Raw genomic sequence first — 18713 nt, forward strand, 5'->3', positions numbered from 1 at the left:
TATAGTGTTGAGCTCATGTACATTGTAAGTTGTTACTACTACTTTTTGTATTGGGAATTTTCTCATTAAGTTGTTACTACTACTTTCTTGTATTGGGAGTTTTCTCATGTAAGTTGTTACTACTACTTTCTTGTATTGGGAATTTTCTCGTGGACTTAAATGTATTGTTGATTGCTCATATAGTGTTGAGCTCATGTACATAGCTGATGTGTTGAGAACATATCATAAGATAAGTAGAGAGTACAAGGGTGGATAAGTCTAGTGTGGGTTTCTTATTTTAAATATTATATATTTTATCAATGGTTTATGTTACCAAGCCTACGGTAAGTAGAACACATAAATTCCACAAAAAAAGTAGTTTGTGATGGCCACAAAGATTGGGTTGAAAGAAAAAAGAGAGAGAGATAGAAAGGCCACCATGTTATCCATCCTTTTTATAACAAGTAAAAAACATTTGTTGAAAGACCATGTTTGAAATTTGATCATTTGTATTGATATGCGTGGGGCCACTTTCATCAAGATTGTTAATAGTTGATAGTATCTTTCAATTTAATGTAAGCTATTACTCTTTTCCATGATCCAGATGCAATAAATTAATGTGGGCTACATGTGATAATACCTTTTTTGATAGTTTTTCTCTTGCTTATCTCTTATGATGAAAGGGGGAGTTTGTTATGATTACCAAAATAGGTGTACCCATGGTTATACCTAGTGATGCGAGAGGATATTTTTAAGGCTTTTCTTTTTAAAGGGTAGCACACTTCCTACATGATAGAACAAGTAATACGTGGCAATCTTACTTACACCTGTAATAATGCACTCACTAACATATAGCGAGGGGGTCGAACCCATAACCAAGAGTGACACGTTGAATGAGTAGAAAAAGCTTAAGTCCCCATGAATTAAAAAAACTCTCTAGAAATAAAAGCATTGAATAACAAGAAAACTTCCATATGATAGAGATGATATTAAAATTACATTTTTTTTTGGGGACCTAAAGAGTAACAATTTAACAAAAACACCTTTATACTTGGGCATTCGCTCACGTTCCTGAAATGCAAGTAGAACACCAAGGCACAATAAGGGTTTTTTATTTTCAATCGGTTACGGTATTCTACATTTCAAAACGAAGGTGATTAAGTTAGAAGATGATTAAGGAGAAAAATGGACGAATGCGGGAAGAAGTGGGTTTTTATACCCTAAAGCTATAAGGTTGTTCGCTACCTACCCCTCCCTTAAAACCTTTACACATGGTAGAGATTCCTCCCCTTGAATGTGCCCAAGTGCCCATGTGCCTCCACCTCTTTGTGCAAAGTTGCCTATGAAAGGCCATGCCCACCTTTGCCTCCACAGTGCCCACACCTCATCACACAACAAAGATGTAGGTATAATCTCTTTCTTAGTGGGCTTGATCATAGATAGAAAGAGATATATTCACACAAATCTATTCGTGCACATGCAAATAGAAGCTCTCTCTTTGTGGGCTTGATCATAGATAGAAAGAGATATATTCACACAAATCTATTCGTGCACATGCAAATAGAATCTCTCTCTTTGTGGGCTTGATCATAGATAGAAATAGATATATTCACACAAATCTATTGTGCACATGCCTTCCTTTGCTCTCTTCTTTTTTGTGTGTCTGTCCCTGTCTTACAAACCTTCCTTGCAATATGTATTGCCTGTCCCCTCCTCCTCCTCCTCTGCTCCATTCTTCTTTGTGTGTCTATCTTTGTCTATAGACCTTTCCTCCGCCTCCCCATAGATAAGTGTTGTCTTGCTTGTGAGAGATGATGATGATATATTATTGTCCATGAGAGGCCAAAAAATGGGCTATGGGACACCGATAACTGACAAAAACAAACACTAAGAAGTTGTGTGGAAGTCTCCTAATATGAAGAAGGGATCGCGATCATGAAGGATGAATCTTTTTATGAGGAAGGGATATGGCTATCTTGGCCAAGTAAGAGTTGTTGATGCTTGAAGAGCACTGTAATGGAGAGAGAGAGAGAGAGAGAGAGAGAGAGAGAGAGAGAGAGAGGCTGAGGCTTGGTACTTTTGCACAGGAGAAAGAATACACATAATAGGACATAGAGAGGTGTCCTCACTGAATGAGCCCACCGCAAAGGCTCACAAACATTTTGACATGAGAGGTCTCCCACAGTTGTTAATTAAATAATGCCCCGAAAAACAACTTCGCTGTTCACATCATCGTCGGTCACTTCGTATCGGGTGTGAGGGGTGCTTAGAATTTTGATGAACGAGAGCGCGGGGCGCTTCGTGCGCTTTTACCAGGTGCCCTCTCCATCGCACCAGATCTCATCAGAGCTCTTGGCTATGGTGCCCTCCTCGTCCTCTTCTCCGCCGCTCGATCTACCCCCTCGCCTCGCGGACATCGACGGCCAGCTACAGGACCATTTCCGAGCCCTCCAGTAAGCCTCTCTCTCTCTCTCTCTCTCTCTCTCTCTCTCTCTCTCTCTCTCTCTCAGTTCAGGGGCAGGGTTAGGTTTCCTGCTCTGCACATTGTGTCCTTTCTCTTCCATTCCATCATATTTGCGTGAATCAGAATTAGCACCTAGATGCGCCCCTTTGCTGGACATGGAAAGGGGTTTCGAAACCTCTTTAGGAAGCGGCTGTTTTTTCTTTGAAATTACACGGCAACACTATTTTAAGGTGAAACACAGAATACTGGACAAATTTGTCGTCAAATTGTGCCGTGCACGAGCTCACAGCAAGCCAGAGAGACAAATCCGAAGACATTGCTTGGCACACCATGCAGCAAAGAGGGTAACACAGACGTGTCAAAGGGACATATATTCCCTCCTGCATACATGCCCTCATGCGGAAGGCGTGGCAGGCCATATATGCTCTCATACCGAGAGGGTGGCAAACCATACATGCCCTCATACATGCTTTCAAGAGACTATTCCAATTGCCTTCTTAATGCATCTATGCTACACCAGGCTCATTGAAGTGAATAGAGTCCATTTAAAGACATCGCATGTTGCCTATGAACTCATGGTGGCAGCGAGAGAGACAACGCTTGACATATTATTTAGCACATGAGCTAATGGAATGCAAGCAGACCATTCAGGGTATCATGTTACACATGCACCTTCCTATATCTTACCATATATGGGCTTATGGAAAGCAGGTGAGAGAATGCCTAATAGGCGTTTTGGTGTATCATGCTGTTTATGGAAATGTGGAAAGCAAATGAGACAATGCTGCCCATAAGAACACACATATGAAGTTTATCAACGTTCTAAAGCATCGTAGGACTTATTATCAACTCTATCTTTTTTGCCGAGGTTGTTTTATTGAACCTTGTATTTGGAAGGCTATATTTATGGCGCTATTGCTTAGCAATATCATATGCATGTAGCTTACTGTTTCTTTTGAAGCAAAATAGTCTAACAGACAACCACTACATGATTGTGGAGAGAAAAAGTGAATACGTTTCTTGAATGCCATATCACAGAGGATTGATACAGATGGTCCTTATTATGCAAATTAGTTTTGTAAGAAGCCAGACTTGGCAGCTCAATAGAATTTATGATACAGGAGCCAAGGACGCGTCTTAGCATCTAAACAGACTGGCTCATCAATAGTTGTGTTGTTTTGTCGTGCCAATCAGAAAATAATTTGTCCTGCTGATTAAGAGGTCCACTTGATCAGTTTTAAAACTGCTACTAATTTTGGGGTGGCTTTCAAGTCTAGGGGTGTTTGCATGCCCATACACACAGCTGTGATCAATGAGCAGCATGGCTTTATGAGACATCGGTGCTGTGACTTTTTTTTTCTTCCACCAATGAGGATACATCGCCACTTATGTACTTTACTTTTGTTGTAAATCCCAGAAAATATTTAAAAAATAAAAATAAAAAATAAAAAATAAAAAATCCCTCTTTTATTGCAACTTTGAGTGTTGATGATTTCTAAAACAGTATGAGTGATTTTTAGCTACAATGAAGTCTTCTCACAGATACTACCTTACTTCGTTATTTTAAATGATAATAACAGAGCTCAAATTTGTGCAGAAATGGGTTTCAAAAACTTGACAAGGTCAAGGATCCTAATAGGCAGAGCAAGCAACTCGAAGAGCTTACTGGAAAGATGCGAGAATGCAAGAGGTTCAGATATTCTCGTTGTTGTTGCAAAAATACCTCAAAAATAATACTTAAATTTGCCATTAGAGAAGGAACTTATTTCCTTGTTTTCAACAGAAAATTAAGGTGGATATAAAACAATACAGTCAAACCTGCACCAGAAACCCTACCAGATTTCTGTTGAATTCCATGCTACAAGCTCCCTTGCTGGCTGTCTGCTCCTGAAGTCGAAGCTTAAGAGCCAAATAGTGGAGAAGAGTGCAAATCGCAGGCTGCAATGTACAAATGGGGAAAGATCAAAGTGTGAGGAAGAGGAAGGTATTGAATTTTCAGAGGGTAGCAGCCTCCCAGCTTAGACCAAAAAAGCTGCCAATAGCAGCCTCCCAGATTTCCATTGAATTCCATGCTACAAGCTGCCTGCAATCCCCGGCTGGCTGTCTGCTCCTGAAGTCGAAGCTTAAGAGCCAAACAGTGGAGAAGAGTGCAAATTGCAGGCTGCAATGTACGAATGGGGAAAGATCAAAGTGTGAGGAAGAGGAAGGTATTGAATTTGCAGAGGGTTACCCGGCTGCCAATAGCAGCCTCCCAGCTTAGACTGAAAAAGCTAATATCAGCGCGAGGGTTGTCATGTTTGGGGCCACACAGTGGGGCATACCTCATGGACTTGCCCCAAGAGATTCCTAGCCTCAACCGAGGTAGTGGTTGCGGAGCTAAACCCAAACCAGTAGAGTCTCCCCAACGCGACCCCATGGTTAGCACCATTATGGTGGGGAGGATTTGGTCAGACTTGCAAGAGGGAAACATGCACATGCATGGCATGTGGACATACTTATTCCCAGTTTTGGCTATGATGAGGAGCCTTTTCAGGCACTGACCATCATTTTATGGGATTTTTGGTATTTGTTTGTTGGAGAGACCTGGCCGACAGTAGTCAGGTGGTTGTAGGGGCAATTACATGAGCCTATAAATAGCAAGGCCTAGTACAGTCTTTAGTTATCTGATCCCAGGTTTGTGGGACAGGTCACAGGCTTAGGTGTTTCCTTTGGAGGCCATGTTGGCTAGGATTTGTGTACATATAGATACATATATATTGAAAACACTGTTACAGGAACATGTCTCTCTCTCTCTCTCTCTCTCTCTCTCTCTCTCTCTCTCAATACAGGCAGTTCTTCCACATGTGATATTGGTATCAGAGCTTGGCAGAAGTCCTAGAGGTGCTGAATTGGTGCAGATTTGGAAGAAGCACATCACAAAGGTGGTTTTTTGTGGTACAGGAAAATGTAGCCAAGTGGCTCTTCAACATCAAGTATCCCAGTGGAGCCATAAGGTGGGCAGCCATGGGGTATGGAGCCCCTAGGCTGGTATCATGGTGGTTGCAGGCTTTCAAGAAGGGATCAAGTTCTCAGCCCAAGAAATGTACAGGTCTTTAGCCCAAGGACGGGACAAGAAGAACAGGTGCACATTCCTCAATGGAGAACATAGCAATAGAGATTGGAGCAATCCAAGGTTGCAGTAGAAGGTTTTCAAGACAAAATCAAGTGTTCAAGGGTGATTCAAGTTTTGAAAGTAGGATTTCAAAGGATGGAGTCGAGATGCAGTTTAGGGACGATGACAATCATTTAGAAGAAAGGTAGATTTAGGTCATCAAGCTTAGCAGGAGGGGATGTTACATGCATGGCATGTGGACATGCTTAATCCCCAATTTTGGCTATGATTAGGAACCTTTTTAGGCATTGACTAGCATTTTATGGAATTTTTGGTATTTATTTGTCCAAGAGAGCTGGATGATAGCAGTTGGGTGGGTTAAGGGGCAATTCCATGAGCCTATAAATAGCAAGGCCTAGTATAGTTATTAGTCATCTGATCCCAGGTTTGTGGGATAGGTCATAGGCTTAGGTGTGTTTACTTTTGGAGGCCTTGTTGGCTAGGATCTATGTACATATTGATACATATATACACAAAACAGTGTTACATCAAAATCATAGCATTTGGCTACTCTTGGTACAGTGTTGGAGGAGATGGACTCTATTTCTTTTGAGGGTATTATCTTCTTGGAGCTAAAGGCTTCTAGGGATTTCTGTGGCACTGTGTTTACATTTGGGTTTGGCACCGATCTTTGGAGCAGCATGACACAGCCTACATGATTGTTTTCTTCTAGAGGAGCAGTGTACTTGGCAGCTTGTTCTGTTGCTTTTGTAGCTGAGTTGCTGTGGAGATTGCTTGTGGAGCTTTCTTGGTACTTGTTATTGTTGCATTCTTTTGTCTTTGACAGAGGACGACTTCTACTAAGATCAATCCCTTGCATGTCACATTGGTATCAGAGTGTTATAGGGTAACCAGCCATAGTTCATGTTCATTCCAAAGGTCATTTAGTAAGTCAACATGTTAGTTAGTTAAATCCAGTCCTCAAGATCTTGCAGGCCATCCTTAGGGTTTTTCCCTTAGGCATCCATCAGTAACCCATTCATTTGCATTCTTGCATAGCATATGGGGTTGCACATGGCTTGCATTAGCATAGTAGTCATCCTAGCAGTTAGTCTAGCATCTTGTATCTGCAAGGCATACATGATTTACCCATTAGTTTTCTGGGAAAGAATGACATCCATCATCAAAGGAGTAAATGGAGTTTTGGGGTTCAATTGGCATCAACAGGGGGTTCTCTTCCACATAAGAAGATGGAAGTTTGCTCCAACATCGCCTCAGGAGGTTCAGAGTTCCATGAACGACGAAGATGGTGTGTGAAAGGATGTTTCGAGTTTTCCAAGCAGATCTATGAGCATTTGCCATTCAGTTCCCGTAGTGGAGAAGTCTTTGGCTCAAAGGATTCAACTCTTATAGTCGACCTCAGTCCTGACAGAAGAAGACTGTAAGCCCAACGGAGCGTGCAGTAACAGATGCAACCACGTGTACGAGAGAGAGAGAGAGAGAGAGAGAGAGAGAGAGAGAGAGAGAGAGAGAGAAGGGGAGAGCAAGATGGGAATAGGGGATTTACACGATACACCACACTGAGCAGGGAACAGGCCTCGCCCCCTCTTTAGAAATTTATTTCAGGAACAATCAACGGGCTTTCCCAAGCCAGGACCAATACAACAAATGAATACAATATCAAACAAAGGTGTCGATGTCGAGATTGGGTCGAGGTCGTTTATCGAGACGCAAAATAGTTGATGCCGAGCTCACCATGAGGATGACCCACAAAAGGCTTACACCGGGCTAGTACTGATATCCAAAGAATCCAACTGATGTTCTGAAGTATCCACGAAAAGCTCTTTTTTCCCAATCCAATTCTTTCACTAATAGAGGTGGCGGTTCTTCAAACGGAAGCTACCAACAAGTGACAAAAAGTCCACCAAAAAGGCGGCAAAAACTCCGGTTTTGGAGCGGTGGAGATGCCGGCGGGAGGCGGCTATGGGGCGGCAACGTTGGCGAAAGCAGTGGCGGCGGTAGTTGGCGGCAGGCGGCTCTGGGCGGCGGCGCTTCTTCACAGGGGGTGGAGGGGTAGTGGTTGTGTTGGAAGGTTGGCGATTTCGAGCTTGTGATCTATGGCTAGAAGGTACCTTGGATTATCCCATAAGTGGAAGCATGGGAAGTTGAAGAGCCATATATAGGCTAGAGGGGCACCTTGTCATAGTCATCTCCTTCGGCCGGTGTTTTGGGAGGCAGCTCACCGGGAGATGGGAGCCCGATGGAGGGATGCTGCAGTGCCCGTTGGGGGTGTTTGTGGTGCTCGATGGTGATGCATATCCTACGTGCGTTAGTCTTCCGCTGCGCATTCTGACATTTCGAGCTTGTGATCTATGGCTAGAAGGTACCTTGGATTATCCCATAAGTGGAAGCATGGGAATTTGAAGAGCCATATATAGGCTAGAGTGGCACCTTGTCATAGTCATCTCCGCCGGTCGGTGTTTTGGGAGGCAGCTCACCGGGAGATGGGAGCCCGATGGAGGGATGCTGCAGTGCCCGTTGGGGGTGTTTGTGGTGCTCGATGGTGATGCGTCTCCTACGCGCGTTAGTCTTCCGCTGCGCATTCTGACAGGTTGGTGCTGCAAAAGGTTGTAGAAGTAGCACACAAGAGGGTTGATGATGTTCTTGCTTTTCCCAAGGAGTTCTCCACGTGTTTCTTCTATGAGTCTCCAAGATTTCTTCAATGCTCCACCAAGAGGGTACTTGGTTCTTTAAATACTTGAGGGGTGGCCTGCTTTTACCATGCTTTGCTTTTGTTTTTACCACTTGGCTTTTGCTTTTATTTTACTAGTAGTCAAAGTTCTTGATTTTAACTTCAGGGCCTTGCTTTTTGGCCCTTGAGCTGCTTTTTGAAAAAGCAGCTCATAGCTTTTTGACTCAGTTCAACGAGCTCTTTCCAACGGTGTCCTCAGCTTTTTGATCAATAAAGTTTGACTTTTGCTTTTTCTTGCTTTTTGACCCAGACAAGTGCTTTTTCCCATTCCAACTTTAGGAACCTTGTTTCCATGTGTTCATCATCCTGTCCATGTGTCCGGGCATGTGTTTTGTTATGAGAAAAGAGCATGGAGGACCAAATAGTTACATTCCCTCCCTCTTATATCACAGTTGTTCTCAACTGTGGCAAAGATATGGTACCAGCCCCATCTGGTGCTCTTGTGCATTTGATCTTTCCTGATATATATGGTGCCTTTTGCTCTTCTGGCAACATCTTTGTGCCTTTCTTTGACCGATGTCCTTGTTTTGGATGGTACCTATTCTTCATAACGTGTAGCCTCGATTAGAAAATAATTGTATACTGACCTTCTGCAAAAACTAGACACAAGCTAGTTAGCAAACAAGTATGCATCATTTGCGTCTACTAGGTATTCGAGGTACTGGCCAGGTAGTCTAGAGCCCAGTGGACTATCACATGCCATAAATCCAAGCATTGTCCACGCATCAAAAAACAGCAAACAAAGTCAAAGAAATTCAGACATACATCAGTATGCAATGCACAAATATTGATCCTCCTGTTCATGGATTGTCCTGTCTGGTTTCATCGAAACCGTGCTGAGTAATCTGGTCACTAGGACCGCTCAGACTTCCCTCAAGGCCAGCTGGTGTCGAGGACCGCCGAGAGTCATAACTAGTCATCTGGGCCATCTGGTCGCATTGACTGCCTGACTATGATATCCAATACAGTCATCTGGGCCATCTGGTCGCAATGACCGCACGATTGCGAAATCTGAGTCATCTAGGCCATCTGGTCGCAATGACCGTGCGATTGCGAAATCCGATAGTCATCTGGGCCATCTGGTCGCAATGACTGCCCGACTGCGAAATTCAATACATATGGCATTGTTGCTGTCCAATTGGGTCTTCTGGCATCGTTGCCACCCAAACTAGAGCATGTCCAACTAAAATCATTACATAAGCAAGATAATGATCAATTCCATTTTACTATAAACATATATACAATGAAGAGGGCTAGGGTTACAATCCCTCCCTCTTAAATCTGTCTTGATCTCAAGACGCATCAAACCTGTACTTCAAATACATTTGGACCAACTGCTTCCTCATATGCTCAAAGAATATTTGGATAGTCCTTGAAGTACTCTTGTGGCATCCATAGGCGAATAGTTCTTCAACTTCAAGAGGAATTTCCTGACGATTGTCCTTCCTCTTTTTCTCACGGAATGGAAAACAATCTGTTCCGGTTGTAAGATTTCTTCTTGTTCTTCCACCTCGGGTGGATTCTCCAATATAGGCTCCTCTGGGGGTAGCCCTGTATATGGCTTCAATAAACTGACATGGAAGGCATTATGTATCCTTCAATGATCTGGAAGGTCCAAACGATAACATACATCGTTGATCTTCTTGGTAACTTGAAAAGGTCCATAATATCTGGGGGCAAGGTTAGGTTCCTTGAGCTCCTTTGCTTTTGACTTTCTAAGTCTTGCTTTCTCAAATCGCAATAACACCCAATCCCCTTCTTTGAAAGTGACCTTCCTTCTATGCTTGTCTGTAGATTTCTTTTGCTTGGCTTGAGATGTCTCAATAGCCTTTCGAACCTGTGTAAAAGCCGTATCTAAATCTCGAACGAACTCGTCCGCATGGAAGATCTCTTCCTTGGTTTTCAAAATAGGCAACAGTAATGGTTTGCCATAAATAATCTCAAAAGGAGCTTTGCCTGTCGAACAGTGAACAGTGTTGTTATAGGCAAACTCAACCAATGGTAAGTACTTCGTCATTGATCCTTCGCTTCTGACACATAACACTTTAGCATATCCAATATAGTGAGGTTGGCAATCTCACTTTGCTCATCTGTTTGAGGATGATAAGCCGAAGAAAAATTTAGTTTTGTCCCCATGTTGTCAAAAAGTGCTCTCCAAAAGAAACTGCTAGTCCGAGGATCTCTATCCCCTACAATGGATTTGGGTAATCCATGATGCTTGAAGATTTGTTGAATAAACAATCTTACCATATGATCTGCACGAATGGTCTTCTTCACTGGAATGAAATGAGCTTGCTTACTGAACTTGTCAATAATAGTCCATATTCCATCATTCCCAAATCCTGACTTTGGTAATCCAAAGATGAAGTCCATAGCAATACTTTCCCATGGCATGTTGGGAATTAGCAAAGGTTGTAATAATCCTGCGGGTTTTTGTCGATCAAACTTGACCTTCTGACAAACCAAACATTCTCGAACATATTGTTCAATATCCCTTCTCATACTGGGCCAAAAGAAATAACTTTCCATAGCCCGAGTTGTTGTCATGATACCTCTATGTCCCATATAAGGTGGGGCATGGCATTCTTCCATCACTTTGGGTCTTAAATCCTTGGTCACACATAAACAGGTTTGCATCATAAGAAACCCTTCTTTGATAACATAAGAAGTGACCAAATCTCCATTCTTCAACCTATCCCAAATGTCTTTGAAATCTTCATCTGTAGCATAAAGATCTTTCATCATAGTAAAGTCCAAATGATATCCCATGGAAACTGCATGGGTCATGGGTCTTTGAGATAGAGCATCTGCTACTTTGTTGTCTTTCCCATGAGTATGCATAATCTAAAAGTGAAATTGGGCCAAATAACTAGCCCATCTTATATGCTTTTCTGAAATCTTAGGTTGAGACATAAAATACCTAAGACTTTGATGATCTGTCTTGATAACAAACTCAACACCCATAAGATAATGCTTCCAAATCTTCAAAGCATGTATGATAGAGATCAATTCTTTCTCATAAGTAGGTGCAGTCTTCTCGGCTCCTTGAAGTCTTCGACTCTCATAGGCCACGGCATTGCCTTCTTGGTTCAAGACTGCTCCAATGCAGTCTCCTGAAGCATCACATTCTAACACGAATGGTTTCAATAGATGTGGAATAATTAATACTGGTCCTCTGCTAGCATAGAATTTTAGTGCTTTAAAAGGATTCTTTTTCAGCTTTGGTCCACTAAAATCCCACGGTTTTCTTTGTCAAATCATGAAGTGGACTTGCTACCACAGCAAACCACTTGACAAATTTCCTGTAATAAGAGCATAAGCCAAGGAAACTTCGAATTGCATGCACACTCTTCAACTTTGGCCATTCCACAATAGCCTTGACCTTTTCTGGATCCATCCTGACTCCTTCCTTGGATACTATATGGCCCAAGTAGTGAATCTCTGACAAAAAGAACTCACTCTTCTTGCCATTCACATATAACCTGTTCTTCCGCAATTCTTGGAATACCATATCCAAGTGCTTTCGATGTTCTTCTTCTTGAATGTACAATAATGTCATCAAAGGAAGTGGCTGCAAACTTTCTATTTGCTCGAAATATTCTTTCCATCATTCGGTTGAAGGTAGCCGGAGCATTGGTTAGACCAAAAGACATCACCAAATACTCATAGAGTCCGAAGGTAGTCTTAAATGCCATCTTGTGAATGTCCTCTAGAACAATCTTGACTTAGTGATATCCACTCTTCAAATCAATCCTGCTGAAAATAGTGGCTCCATCCAATCTATCTAGAATATCATCAATCCTAGGGATAGTAAACCTGTTCTTTACACGCACATACGCCAAGAACCATCCTTTTTTCGGACTAATAAAACTAGGGAGCAAAAAGGTGATGAGCTAGGTCGAATCAAACCCTTTTCCAAAAGCTCTGTCACTTGCTTCATAATCTCTTCTTGTTGAGTCTGACTTACTCGATAAGGAGGTTTATTAGGAGTTGAACTTCCGGGCATGATGTCAATCGTATGATCTTCCGATCTCTTTGGAGGTAGCTCTCCTGGAAGAGTATGTGCGAAACAATCCTCATACTTCCTTAAGAAGTCTTTCTTTTCATGATCAAGAGTTGAAAGTGATTCATCACCCTTAGATTTCTTTGGATCTCTTACAAATATCAAGTACGAGGAAATAGATTGCTTTATTGCTTTAGGAACTTGTACATGACTAATGAGTGGAATGGAGTTTCCCTCAACTCCTACCTCAAAAGTTACATTTTTGCCTTTAAAAAGGAAACCTAATCTTATTTCCAACCCAATCAATGGCCGGATCTATCTTCTTATGCCAAGGCGTACCGAGAATTACATCACAATGTCCAATTTTACCAACTACAAAGTTCTCATGATCCACATAATCGCCAATTTGTAAGCGGAGCTTTCCCAGAATAGGAGTCACTTCGGCTGACATTCCTTCAAAAGCGGCACCTGTTGTAATAGGGGTTCTGTACCTATCCGGAAGAAGGTTCATGGCTTCAACCACTCGTGGATGGATATAGTGGTGGGTAGCACCGCTATTATCGAAGTGGATAAGTACAGGTTGGTTTGCCACTCTGCCCCAAGCTTTGAAGAGTTGCCTCTTCTCTGGTGGAGTATCATCTTGATGTTGAAGTTCTTTAGGTAAAGCATTGCTTTGGGGCGGTTTGGCTTCTTGACTTGGCTTATCAGGGCATTTTGCAGCCATATGTCCTTTCTTTCCACATTGGAAACATTTACCTTCTTTGACATATTCCTCAAGTTGCTTGCGGGATAGCTTCTTCTGGTACAATGGAGTTTTTTCGTCATTTTTATTCTTCTTTTCATGTGGCTCATTTCTTGCTTGAGATTCCCCTTTGAATTTCTTCTTTTGGAACGAGTCTCGAGTCTCACTCTTTGATTTGCCCACCATCCCAGGCATATATAAAGCTTTGGCTTGTAAGGCTTTGTCTTGGGCTTCTTCCAAAGTTTTTGGTCCCATCATATAGACTGCTTGATAAAGCTTTGGTTGCAATCCATTTACAAACTTTCGCATTTCCATCGATGGTGGAATAGGAGTATATGAGGTAAACTTCAATGAGACGGCTGAAAAATTATTAAGATATGTTGCCACACTTTCTCCCGCTTTTTGCTTTACCTCACCCATTCCTTCTATACATCAGCCTCAAAGGTAGCACGAAGAAACTTTTTGTTAAACATGGTTTTGAAATCAGCCCATGAGGTAGGCTTTGTCCCTTCGTGGACTATACCTTTAGCCACCAATTCAAGGCGGCACCTTTCAAATGCGTACGAACTGTGCGTAGTTTGGACTTTTCGGAGAACTCCTCTCCTCCAAAGGTGGCGTCAAACTGTTTGATGAAGGATAGAGCTTTTTGAGTGCCCCGCTTTCCATAGAAGGTATCAAACTTTACGCTTTTCTCTCCTGGTTTGAAGTCTGCTTTGCCGGTTGAAGGCTCCTTTGATAGAATGTGCACTGGAAGAAGGGAAAGTGGAAACACGAGAGAGAGAGAGAGAGAGAGAGAGAGAGAGAGAGAGAGAGAGAGAGAGAGAGAGAGAGAAGAAGAAGAAAGAAAGATATATTAACGTCTACGAGAGGCCAAAGTCGGCCTATGAGACAAAAAATAATACAACTGTGTTCTTCCGGTCATCGGAAGAAAAGAAAGAAAAGAAAAAGTGTGCATGTGTCTGGATACATCATGGATCGGTGGAGCCCATATACAAACAATATAAGGGGGGGTGGGGATGTGGATGGAGTGCTAAGGCAAGATGCATCTCTATATGCTGAAGGGGTAGTACAAGCATGCTTTGCAGATCTATGGCTAACTCCATCCAGTGCCATAAGAGGGATATAAGATATCATACATCGCCGATGCTGAGGCTGTGAATGGCGTGAACATGTACCGTGAGTCTGAATGAAAGCGAGCTAGCCTCTCTTGTGTCTCCATCTGGTGTCTCATTCGGATAGCTGCTATCTCTCGGTGACGGAGTCGGGGTGCTCTATGTCTAGTCTGTCTAGGTCTCCTCCTGGCTCTCAATTCCTCTGCTCTCTTTGCGGTCACCCCACGTGGTACATCAGCTGGCACTGACATAGCTCTCTGGAAGAAATCTGTGAGCTGGGACTGTCTCCCACTGTCACCAGCCTGGACATTTCCAAGTCTGAAAGGGGTCTGGTGGACTCCAGGATGTTTAAATATTTGGAAAGTACAAGCTTTGGGAATGGGGGATTATCCTAGAATACAAAGGACCACACTCCTAAAATTTAGGAGAGTTGCTATTTTTGGCCTGACTCCGATGGAAATTCTGTTCGCGTCATTACATCTGGAATTGAGCAGATACTAAGAGTTGGCAAAGTGCCTATGACAGAATGTCTACTAGTTGTTATATTTTTAGAGCTAAAGATTATGGGAGAATCCATCTCTTAGATTGGGACATGTGGCAAGAAAGTGGATCAAAGTGAGACAAGTGGCCTGACACTTGTTAGAAAATGGATCAAAATGAGACAAGTGGCCTCACACTTGTCACTTCAGCTATTGTGTGGCTCTCCACTTGTCATTGTAGCCTTCTCTTGCCATTTTAGCTCATGGGAGGCCCAAATCTATAAATTGGAGAGCTCTCTCTTCATTAATAGAGGCTCTCTTGCTGCACACTAGCCTCTACCACCATTGAAGGTTTCTCTAATGATGACTACTCTCTTTCTCTCTCTCTTGAAGGCTGCCCATGAAGAATACCGGCTGTTGGGGACTGTTTTGGAGGCTTCCATCGCGAAGAAATACTGAAGGCAAGGGTATTCAATCATTTATTATGATTTCTAGCCATTGTATGTGTTGTACTAGCATTTGTACTTGCTGTACCTGCTGTACCAGCCACCGTACCGGCTGTACCAGCCATTGTACCTGTTGTACCAGCCCTTGTACTGGCTGTACCAGCTTTTGTACTTGCTGTACCACCCATTGTACCAGCTGTACCAGCTTCTGTACTTGTTGTACCTGCTGTACCAGCCATCGTACTTGCTGTTCCAGCCACTGTACCGGCTGTACCAGCCATTGTACCTGCTGTACCGGCTGAATGGAGAGTTGTACTTGCTGTACCCTCTCTATTGCATGAAGACCCGTGGTTTTTGGGGAAGAATCAGTACCCACACGGAGGTATATGGATTATATTGTTGGCTCGGCATTTCTACAGCCTATGTTCCGGCTTGGTTGCCTCGTGTTGGGCTGTGTTATGGCATTTGTATATGGATAATCCGGCATCTCCCGTGGGGAGAGTAAGGCCCTCAAAGCTTGTACATGATATTGTTCTCCTTGGGTAATAAAATACTCCAAGGGGGGGGGGGTCGGCCCATTCCGGCCTCTATGCGGTGTCACACGTGCAAGCTCCATTTTCAGCATTTGTGGATGTTTTGTCCAGCTTTATGTTTTATGCAAAGTGATGATGGATATGTGTTAAGGCTGTGGCCATGCTTAAATGTTTTAATATGCATTGATGGTATCAACAAGTGTGTCAAAGGCCCTAGTCCCCCGGGCACCCGCCGCCGCGAGTTACATTGGTATCAGAGCATAGGCTTTCTTGGAAGCGGAGGCTTCCTTCTATCAATAAGGAAGAGAAAAGATCTGGAGTGGGGACCACACTTACCATCATTGCTATTAAGCATGGCCAGCCACTTTAGAGCCTACGAAGCAAGAGCATGAACAATAGACAGCTTGATCTAAGGATTTATGAATTCACAAAATTTATCTTGGAAGTATGTGTTGGGGTAAAGGCGTTATGCCCACCCTTATAGTGTGTACAAGCCCATAAGTTATAGTACATAGTACACTTAGTACTTTTAATGTACTAAGTGCACTATGTGTACTAGTGCAATATACATGTGTGATAGGGGAGTCACACACTCATGCCTCATGAGTTGACTTATCCCCACAACTCTCTCTCTCTCTTGTTCTTCTCTGTGTATGTCTCCCACATGATCTAACCCTAATTCTTCCTTCTCCCACATCAACTGGTATCAGAGCCAATCTGCAGCTCTCTGCATGTGCAGTATTCTTCCAACACGATGGTGGGCGTGGAGCTGGTGAAGCGGGAGACTAGGCAGTCGTAGGCCTTTGTCCATACTCAGGCGTAGCCAGGCGCCTACAGCAGCCAGGCAAACACGGCGTGAGCGAGTAAGATACGCAGGCGCCAGGCGTAAAGCCACAAAGCGTGTAGCACTACACGGCGTTAGACAAGTAAGCGAAGGCGGCGCTGGCTACTATAGTGCTACACGGTCGTCGGCTGGTCCACAAAGCGCTGCTGGCGGAGACGGCGAAGTGATCGTTGGCGAACAAATGCCAGCCGTAAAGTAGGCGAAGCGTGTTAATCATCAGCGCAGCAACGCATGTGGGCAGATTCGCTACAGCGCCAATTTGTTCGTCTGCTCTCTGTTCGTCCCTGACATCTGCGCCTTGCAGTAGCCGTCGATGCATCACCATCAGCACGTGGCCCATACTCTGCACAACTAGCCACGGGCGCCTCCTCCGTTTCAATACGACTGTAGAAGCCTGACGAGCATTAGCATCAGAAGCGCCCCCCCCTCTCTGCATCACGATTCCTGCAACAACTAAAAATCAACTTGCAGATCAGAGAAATTCAAAAATTACGAGGTATTTGCCTTCAATTTTGAGAATTTCTTATCAATTCAACAATTGAGCAGGTACAGGTGCCCAATTGCTCAATTTTTGAGCAAAATTGGCAAAATTGGGTGACATTGGTCACAATCAGGATCAATTTGCAGGAAATTGGTCACAATCAGGATCAATTTGCAGGAAATTGGATGTCGAAATTTGGGGTTTTTGATGTAATTGTGCAATTAAGCACTCATACATGCTGTATGATGTGAGAAATCGCACATTTGGGCAAAATTGCAGCAAATTGCAGTGCAAATCAAGGGGCTTTTGTGCCGATTTGGTTGATTTGCATGCAGGCAATCGCATTTGATGCTGTGGACATTGTGTTGATGCCTTACAAGCACTCAATGTGCCTGTAAATCAAGGGGCTTTCATGTATTTGATGTATATGTGGCCAGGGGGAAGCATCGTGAACACTCTGGATGCCTTCATGTGCTTCAATGTACCATGTATGATCAGAAATTGATCTTAAATCAAGGGGCTTTTCAAGTTTGTATGCTTGTTGAGCTTGGCAAAGCAGCAGGCAAGACATTTATGCCTTGAATCCTCAAAAATCAGCTTGCAGTCAAGGGGCTTTTGCCCAATTTCTGTTCGGGACTGTTGTATGCAGTGTTCAGGACTGTAAAAGTCTGATTTTCACTCATTTGGACAGCCAGGAGAGCATTTATTGCTATTGTACCTGCTGGTACAGATTTGGCACAGCTTTTGTGCAAGTTTTGGCATGGCTGTACACTGTTTTGAGTGACCAAAAGGTTCAATTTCAACTGCTGTACTTGCCGGTACAGGTTTGGTACATCATTGGTGAGCACTTGGTACTGCTGTACAGTACTTTGGAAGGGCAAGAGAGCACATTTAAGGTGCTGTCCAAAATCTGCAGCAACCAGATTTTGGTGATTTCATCACATAAAGTGGGAGAAAAGTTGCATTCTTGCTTCCGCAATGGGAGATAAACTTTGGGAGAAAAACTGAGAGCACTTTGTGTGCTTTTGGTGCAGTGTTTGCACATTTTTGCAGGGAGTCAGGCATTTACAGGTTGCATTTTGCTATGGCAACCACAGGTGAGAGCTCTTCATTGCTTCACATCAAGAAGCTTGAAGGCTCGCATAATTATGATATTTGGCAAACCCAGTGCTACAATGTGTTGCTCCAGAAAAAGCAGCACAAGCCTATCAAAGAAAGGGGTGTGATGCCCGCTTCTCTTACTGCTGAAGAGTGGGAAGATATGGATGAGCTGGCAAGATCTACTATCATGTTGTCTGTGTCAGACTCATTACTTTTCAGCATTCGTGAAGAGAAGACAGCTTGGGGAATGTGGCAGAGATTGCAGGACTTGTATGCCCAACAAAGTGCCTCAAGCAAAGTGTATTGGTTGAAGAAACTCATAGGTCTTCAGATGAAGGAAGGGGCGTCTATGACAGCCCATCTAAATGAGTTTAATGGTATTGTCAGCCAGGTCATTAATCAAAAATTGGCAATGGACGATGAGTTCAAAGCCACTTTTTTGTTATGCACTTTGCTAGAGAGTTGGGACACATTCAGGACAGCCACTAGCAATTCGCATGCTATGCTGTCATATGCAGATGTTGAGGGTGCTCTTCTTCAAGAAGAGATGAACAGGAAAAACAACTCTGTTGGAAAGTCCAATGCAATGAATGCACGTGGGAGATCCCAGCAAAGGGGGAAAAGCCAAGAAAGGGGAAGGAGCAAGTCTCGCTCCAAAAAGGATTTGGAATGCCATTATTGTGGCA

General features: G+C 43.3%; 1 protein-coding gene across 1 annotated transcript in view; it reads left to right on the top strand.

Moving 5' to 3' along the window:
* The first annotated feature begins 2206 nt into the window (after positions 1-2206).
* The window catches only part of LOC147635091 (putative plant SNARE 12), a 50693-nt gene continuing 34186 nt past the window's right edge, over positions 2207-18713 (top strand). The window contains exons 1-2 of the mRNA XM_086804386.1: positions 2207-2432; positions 4041-4133. Coding sequence (XP_086660512.1) covers positions 2257-2432; positions 4041-4133 — 269 coding nt within the window. The 5' untranslated portion in view covers positions 2207-2256. The remainder of the gene's footprint in view (positions 2433-4040; positions 4134-18713) is intronic.

Source organism: Cibotium barometz, chromosome 10 (assembly GCF_041138505.1).
Source record: "Cibotium barometz isolate CiBa-2024 chromosome 10, ASM4113850v1, whole genome shotgun sequence".
In the NCBI taxonomy this organism is placed as follows: Eukaryota; Viridiplantae; Streptophyta; class Polypodiopsida; order Cyatheales; family Cibotiaceae; genus Cibotium; species Cibotium barometz.